General features: G+C 45.1%; 1 protein-coding gene across 1 annotated transcript; it reads right to left on the reverse strand.

Annotated features, from left to right (window-relative positions):
* Positions 1–5708: 5708 nt before the first annotated feature.
* On the reverse strand, positions 5709–7924 carry LOC129919181 (uncharacterized). Its single transcript, XM_056000031.1, has 3 exons — positions 7785–7924; positions 6173–7640; positions 5709–5786 (listed from the first exon to the last, which is right to left on the reverse strand). Exons 1-3 carry the CDS (start codon positions 7922–7924, stop codon positions 5709–5711), a joined length of 1686 nt encoding a protein of 561 aa, XP_055856006.1.
* Between the last annotated feature and the right edge of the window lie 330 nt (positions 7925–8254).

Below are 8254 nucleotides of genomic sequence, written 5' to 3' on the forward strand. Positions count from 1 at the left end.
AAAAACCAGCCTTAAAAAACTTTGAGATCGATTTTCTCAAACCTAAGGTGAGTTGACATAAAACCCTATAATTCTCAGCCAGCGAAATGTATAGCGCTGACTCTTGCTCTTAGAGGTCCTGCTGCTGAGTTGTTACAAACTTTACCACCAGAAAAGAATGGTAACTTTGACGCTCTTGTCCAGGTCATTGAAAAACGCTTTGGAGATGGCCATATGCAGGAAGTCTTCCGCGTCCAACTCAATACAAGAGTCCAGAAAAGAGGAGAAACTCTGCAACAACTCCAAGCAGATATTGAAAGGTTAGCTCATCTGGCATATCCGACAGCAGGAGACGACATTATCAATCAGTTTGCGACAGAAGCCTTTGTACGCGCTGTATCTGATACAAATCTTCAGCGAGCAATTCGAACAGCTGGAAAACGTTCCCTTCCTGAAGCATTAGCGTTCGCACTGACTATGGAAGCAGCAGAACAGGCTTCTCAAGGCGTTCATCGGGTAAGAGAAGTTGCAGTGGAAGAATGCTCTTGTCAAAAACTCGCATTCCAAAGAAACCAGAGGGACGGAGCTGCTCGATGCTGGAACTGTAACAAGACCGGACATCTCCAGCGGCAGTGCAGATTGCCACCAAGAAGAACTGCTTGCCAACACTGTGGAAACAGGAATATTGCCCAACAACAGGTAAGCGATACAACCAACGCTCATCCTCAACTTGATTCCCATTCGGGAAACGAGTAAGAACCAACTTCGAGGGGCAGAAGCTGGTTTCTGGTATCGATGGCCCCAGAACCACAATTCAAGTCTCACAGACTAAACGAGACAACAAAAGTCTGACAGTGGAGGCGACCATAAACAACAAACAACACGTGGCTACAATTGACACCGGTGCCACCGCCTCCATTGTACGAAGAGACTTGGTGAAGATGACATGGCTACATAACACCAACAGCTACCGTCTGAAGACCGCCACAGGAGAAGCAGCAAAGGTGTACGGTGAAGTTCGTCTTACGATCCGTATGGCAGAACTAGAGTTTTTGCATGTGTTTTTGGTGGCAGATATATGTGACGAGTGCATCATTGGAATCGACTTCATGAAGGAGCATGGAATCATTTTGGATATCGGTAATCAAGTCCTGAAATACAGAAATGTAGAGATTCCAATGGTCTATGGCACTGAAAACTCGACAACAATTAGAACTGTCATCAAAGAAGACATGTGCCTGCCTCCTTCTTCAGAAGTTTTTGTGTGGACCAAGTTAAAGGGGAACTTTGGAAGCCATCGATACCTCATGGTTGAACCAGAAGTTGAGCAAAGTTCCGAAAGCATCATCATCGGGAAGACTCTTGTGGCACCAAAGAACAACATGGTACCTGTACGGATACTTAACATCAAACCGTACCCAATCAAGCTTAAGAAAGGAGAAGTTGTTGGGCAATGTGAATCTGTGGCCGCAATAACTAAGATCAACGAGGTGGATACACAGATGACTATGAACTCGGAGAAACTAAAGAAACAAATTCTCAATTCTAACAACTTGAGTCAACATCAGCTTAATGTTGCGGGAAGGCTTCTTCACGAATATGCTGATATCTTCTCTTCCCCCAGCGGGCAGTACGGCCGAACACAACTGGTGCAGCATCGAATCGATACAGGAGATGCTAGGCCGATTCGTCAACCAGCAAGACGTCTTCCCTTGGCCAAACAAGGTGAAGTCGAAGAAATGATATCGACAATGAAGAAAGATGGGCTGATCGAAAATTTGAAAAGCCCTTGGGCATTACCGGTAGTTCTCGTCAAAAAGAAAGATGGAAGCACTCGATTTTGTGTCGACTACCGAAGGCTGAATGATGTGACGAAGAAAGACAGCTACCCACTGCCAAGAATCAGCGATACTCTAGATGCAATGGAAGGAGCACAATGGTTTTCGACTTTGGACTTGAAGAGTGGCTACTGGCAGGTAGAAATCCATCCAGAAGATCGGGAAAAAACGGCTTTCTCCACAGGAAATGGTCTGTGGCAGTTTAATGTCATGCCGTTTGGGCTATGTAATGCCCCAGCTACTTTTGAGCGCTTGATGGAGTGCGTTTTGAATGGATTAACCTGGAAATCTTGCCTAGTCTATTTGGATGATGTCATCGTTTACGGAAAAACATTTGATGACCATTGTGAAAACCTAAAGGCTGTATTCCAGAGGCTACGAGAAGCACATCTTAAGTTGAATTGAAAGAAATGTGCACTTTTCAAGACCGAGGTTAAATATTTGGGGCATAGCATCTCATCCCAAGGAGTGAAGACTGATCCTGAAAAAGTTGACACTGTGAAGAACTGGCCAACCCCTCAGGACAAGCATCAACTTCGGAGTTTCCTCGGTCTGGCAACGAGAATCGCCAAAAGCTTGCACCAGCTTACGGAGAAGGGTAAACCCTTTAAATGGTCAGGTGAGTGTGAGAAAAGCTTTCAGGAACTGAAGCTGCGGTGAAGCTCCTGTTTTGGCCTATCCGACTCCAGGCAAACAATTCATCATTGACGCAGATGCAAGTAATGTTGGAGTTGGTGCTGTTTTATCGCAAGTTCATGACGGAAAAGAAAAGATCGTTGCCTATTTCAGCAAGGTACTCTCGAAACAAGAAAGAAACTATTGCGTGACCAGGAGGGAACTTCTTGCTCTGGTATTGGCAACAAAGCACTTCCATAAGTACATCTATGGACAGAAGTTCCTTCTTCGTACAGATCATGGTGCACTAAATTGGCTTTTGAACTTCAAAAATCCAGAGGGTCAAGTAGCAAGATGGATCGAGATACTTCAGACGTATCAATGTCAGATTCAACATCGAAGAGGAAAGCTGCATTCAAATGCAGACGCATTATCTCGGCGCCCGTGCAAGCAAGACTGCAAGCATTGCACACGACTAGAAGAAAAGGAAGTTGTCGCTGTTAGAAGAACGAGAGCTGATCCCATTTGCGGCTGGAGTAATGAAGAACTCAGAATGGCCCAACAGGAAGATTCGGACATCGAACCCATCCTTGCATGGAAGGAACATCAAGAGAAACCAGAATGGGCCGACATCTCCGACCGAAGCCCCACTCTAAAAGCATATTGGGCACAATGGGACTCACTTCATGTGCAAGAAGGGCTACTCAGGCGTAAATGGGAATCCGCAGATGGTAAATCCTATGTAATGCAGCTAGTCGTACCTCAGTCAAAGGTTAATGATGTTCTACGAGAGATGCACGAGGGAACTTCTGGAGGCCATTTAGGTATCAACAAGACGCTGGAAAAGGTACGACAGCAATTTTACTGGTTACGTATGAGAGAAGACGTTGAAAAGTGGTGCCGAAAATGTGATACTTGTGCCGCTAGCAAAGGACCAGCTAGAAAAATCCAAAGCAAGATGCAGCAGTACAATGTGGGCGCACCTTTTGAGAGAATTGCAATAGATATATGTGATGGAATCTGATGGGATGGTTGAGCGATTTAACAGGACACTTAAGGAACACCTGTCAAAAGTAGTCAATGATAATCAACGAGACTGGGACCGACATATTCCATTATTCTTGATGGCCTATAGAAGTGCAACACATAGTTCTACTGGACATACACCATCGGAAGTCCTATTTGGCTCAACAATACGCCTGCCAAGTGAGATAAAATTTGGAAGTGTTCCAAACGAGCCACATGAAATGGATGAGTACGTAGATAACCTGAAAGGAACACTGGCTGACGTTCACCAACGGACAAGGACAAATATAAAAGCGTCTAGTGACAGGATGAAAACAAGATATGACACACGAGCGACAGCAACAGGGTTTCAAGAAGGAGAACTTGTGTGGTTTTACAATCCCCACCGACAAAAGGGACTATCACCGAAGCTACAACAAAACTGGGAAGGCCCTTACACAGTAATGACCAGAATTAACGATGTGGTTTACCGTATACAAAGAGGGGTAAGAGGCAAACTAAAGGTTGTTCATTGTGACCGTTTACATTGTTATAATGGTGAAAGAAGCAATGGAGTTGTTCGGGACGAACAATCCTAAGAGGGGGGCAATGTAACGATGAATTACTGAACTACTTTTAAGATAAAAGTCTGAACACACTACCTACTACTGCAAAGGTAGAAATGTGAACGGACCTTTAATAATCAAGAAACTACCTACCCTCTGAACACATCCCAAAATATCCAACTAGACTGGAAGTATGAAGTGCCCCCTCTTGGAAAGGAAGTTTCGAGAAGCAAAGACGAGAACCTTCGAAGACATTCTCGAATCTCGAAATTCCGGTATAAAAGGGCAGCGTAAACACCGACCGAGGACAGTTTAATCTTGAAAGTGAAAGAGTACAGTACAAAGTGAAATAAAGTGTTGCGAATTGTTAGTAGTAAATAAAGTGATTTAAAAGTGTGTTTGTTTGAGCGAATAATAAAAGTAAATTGAGTTGAAATAAAAAGTGTTCTTATTTGAACGGAAATATAAGTGGAAAGTAAATAAGTTTTATTGTGAACCCGGAATAAAACATTACAATATGTAACAACTTAAATTTAAGTGTTATCGGCATTCATCTCGTCTCATTGGTTTAGAAGTAAGCTTTATATCTCTTCTTCTCATGGCTTCAATTGCAATTTTATGTATGTATTATGCAGCATCTCAAAAATGATTAGTTTTGAAGTGGAGAATATAGACAAGAAATGCATTAATTTCTTTGAATTTTGTTCTTTTTTATGGTACAAATGCATGTGTGTATACTTACTTAGGGTGACCAGCGCCGTAAGGCGGCTACAATCCGCTGTGGATTTGGGCCTCAACCAACAAGCTTCGCCAGCCAGCTCTATCCTTAGCTCGCTGCTTCCAGTTGCACACGCCAAGTTAATTGAGGTCCCCTTCCACTTGGTTGCGCCACCTCAGACGAGGTCTTCCTCTACTGCGCCGTCCCTCTGGGTTGGAGTCGAAAACTTTCCGGGCCGGAGCATTGTTGTCCATGCGCTCCACGTGACCTAGCCATCTCAGGCGCTGCACCTTCACTCTCTTGGCTAGGTTAGCGTCCTTGTACAACCCGTAAAGCTCGTTGTTGTATCTTCTTCTCCAATCACCATTAATACATACGGGACTAAAAATCGCACGAAGAACTTTTCTCTCGAAGCAATCCAAAGTGTTTTCATCCGCCTTCGTTAAAGTCCATGCTTCTGCACCATATAGCAGGACTGGGATGATAAGGGTCTTATACAGGGACACCTTAGTTGCTCGAGAGAGGGCTTTGCTGGTCAGTTGCCTTCTCAAACCAAAGTAGCAGCGGTTGGCAAGAGTAATTCTCCGTTTGATTTCAGCGCTGATGTTGTTGTCTGTGTTTATAGCGGAGCCCAGGTAGACGAAGTCCTTTACTACCTCGAAGTTATGGCTGTCGATAGTGACGTTTTGTCCAATGCGTCGATGTTGAGTGTCCTTTTTTGACGACAGCATATACTTGGTTTTGCCCTCATTGACCTTTAAACCCATTTTTGCCGCTTCCGCTTCGATGCTTACAAAAGCGCCATTGACATCACGCTGAGTTCTTCCGATTATGTCAATATCGTCGGCATATGCAAGCAGCTGGACGGACTTTTGAAAGATGGTGCCTCTGGTGTTGACGTTTGAGTTCTGTATAATTCTTTCAAGAACGATGTTAAAAAAATCGCATGACAGTGCGTCGCCTTGTCTAAAACCTTCGGTTAGGTCTTTACCGACTCTGACGGAGCAGCGTGCATTCTCCATCGTCATCCTGCACAGCCGGACGAGCTTTGCAGGGATGCCAAAACTAGACATAGCTCTATACAATTCATCTCTGTAGATACTGTCATACGCGGCTTTAAAATCGATGAACAGGTGGTGGGTATCGATTTGTTGTTCCTGGGTTTTTTCCAAGATCTGCCGTAATGTGAATATTTGATCGATGGTGGACTTTCCTGATCTAAAGCCACACTGATAAGGACCTATCAGATTGTTGACGAACGGCTTCAGACGCTCACATAGTACGGTAGAGAGGATCTTATAGGCGATGTTAAGGAAGCTGATTCCTCTGTAGTTGGCGCAGGTTAGAGGGTCTCCTTTTTTAAGGATCGGGCATACGATGCTGAGGTTCCATTCTGTGGGCATGCTTTCCTCCGACCATATTCGGCAGATGAGCTGGTGCATACTCCTGACCAGGTCATCTCCTGCTGCTTTAAATAGTTCGGCAGCAAGGCCGTCAGCTCCAGCGGCTTTGTTTGACTTAAGCTTGGATATGACTGCCTTCACTTCTTCCAGGTCGGGGGGACGGAAATGTTGGCCTTCATCGTCGATATTGAATGGTGCAATCTGTCTTTGGGCGGGGTTGGCTTCGTCATCGCCATTGTAGAGATTGCAGAAGTGATCTTTCCATATTCTCAGCATCGCTTGCGTCTCTAATACGATGTTTCCCTGTTGGTCTTTGTAGGCTTCAGTTCTAGGTCTATACCCCTGAGATGTTCTTTTTACCTTCTGGTAAAACTTACGAACTTCATTCCTGTTATAGCATCCCTCTATTTCCACGATCGCTTCTTTCTCGTGTTGCCTCTTTTTTCTCCTGAGAAGCCGATGTTCCTCTGTTCTTTTCCGCTTGTAGAGCTCATTGGCAGCTCTGGTCCTTCTGTGCAGCGCCGCTTTGTATGCTTTCTGTTTAGCTGCATGTGCTTGCCGGCATTCATCATCAAACCAGGGGTTTCGTTGTGGTGGCCTTGTGAAACCCAGCACTTCAGAGGCGGCATCTCTAATGGCTTCTTGGCAGTGCTGCCACTGGTTATCTATACTTGCTGCTGGCGGCGTAGGACTTCTTAAGAGGTTATTCGAGACGCGATCGGAATAGGACCTGGCAATCTCTTGCGATTGTAGTCGCCCGACGTTAAACTTCCTCACAGTATTTCCTTGTGTTGGCGATGGTCTGGAAATCCGCATCCGTACATTGGCTACAACCAGGTAGTGGTCAGAGTCAATGTTGGCTCCTCGGAACGTTCGGACGTCCATAATACTGGAGGAATGTCTAGCGTCGATCGCAATGTGGTCAATCTGGTTGACGGTTGATTGATCTGGAGATTTCCATGTCCCTTTATGAATCTTGAGATGCGGGAAACGCGTACTTGCTATGACAACATTTTGCCCCGCAGCAAAGTCGACTAGCCTGAATCCGTTATCGGATGTGTTGTCGTGCAGGCTATGCTTTCCGACTGTGCTTCCAAAGATATCTTCTCTTCCTAGCTTTGCATTAAAATCACCCAGGACAATTTTAATGTCGTAGCTTGGGATTTGCTCGTAGGTTTTTTCGAGGAGCTCGTAGAAATTAGCTTTGGTGGTATCGTCTTTCTCTTCCGTGGGGGCGTGTGCACATATCAGGCTTATGTTGGTGAATTTAGCCTTTATGCGGATTGTGGTGAGGCGCTCGTTGACGCAGTTAAAACTCAGAACGTTCTGCCTGAGTCTGCCTCCGATGACAAATCCACATCCAAATGTGCCCTGTTGCCGGTTGCAGTCGCCGTAGTAGATGTCATGGGTCTTCAATTTTCTCTTGCCCGGCCCTTGCCATCTTATTTCTTGGATGGCAGTTATATCTGCCTTATAGCAGTCGAGGGCCTCCGCTAATTGTTCGGCTGCACGTGGTCTGTTAAGGGACCTAACATTCCACGTGCAGATCCGAAATTCATTGTCCTTATTTCGTTTGCTAGGGTCGTCATCAGTAAATCCGTCCGTATCCGAGGCTTGTCGTCGTTCCAAAACTACATCCTACTTCTGGTCGGGCAGTTACCCCGGCGGTAGAAGCCCCCAACCTGGAGGGCCAGGCCCTTTGATGACTCCAAGGACGAGAGGTTCACCAAGTAGTTCGGCCTTACTGGAACTGGTGACGCTACCGTTGATTCTTAAAATGAATTCTTCCGCTACCGTCATTTGTTGGAAGTGCCTTGGTGGGAACACTTCTTCGTTGGGGGGGTAATTAGTAGCAACAGCCTAATCCGCTTCGACCTTTCGACCATGGGAGGCCCTTCTGCAAAACCAAGTTTCGCGATCGCATAGCTCTAAGCTTCATAGTAGTAGTCACCGTAAGCCCATCCGCCACGACAAGGCTTACCCCCATGGATGAGCACGTGTGTATACCTACAAAAAATTCTAGTCTGGACTTTTTTCATAATTGTGATGTTTTTTTAATAATTCTTTAGCTCATTTGACATTTTTCAAATAAAATAATAATTCAAATAAAAAAAATAAATGAAATGACAT

The sequence above is a fragment of the Episyrphus balteatus genome, chromosome 4, assembly GCF_945859705.1.
Source record: "Episyrphus balteatus chromosome 4, idEpiBalt1.1, whole genome shotgun sequence".
Classification (NCBI taxonomy): domain Eukaryota; kingdom Metazoa; phylum Arthropoda; class Insecta; order Diptera; family Syrphidae; genus Episyrphus; species Episyrphus balteatus.

Bases quoted from the DNA above. Each gene is read 5' to 3' on its own strand.
- LOC129919181 (XM_056000031.1), bottom strand. From the start codon at position 7,924: ATGACGGTAGCGGAAGAATTCATTTTAAGAATCAACGGTAGCGTCACC. The intron at 7,641-7,784 runs GTAACTGCCCGA...GTCCCTTAACAG, and splicing joins TGGGGGCTTCTACCGCCGGG to ACCACGTGCAGCCGAACAAT. The intron at 5,787-6,172 runs GTCAGGAGTATG...AGCTATGTCTAG, and splicing joins AAGCAGCAGGAGATGACCTG to TTTTGGCATCCCTGCAAAGC.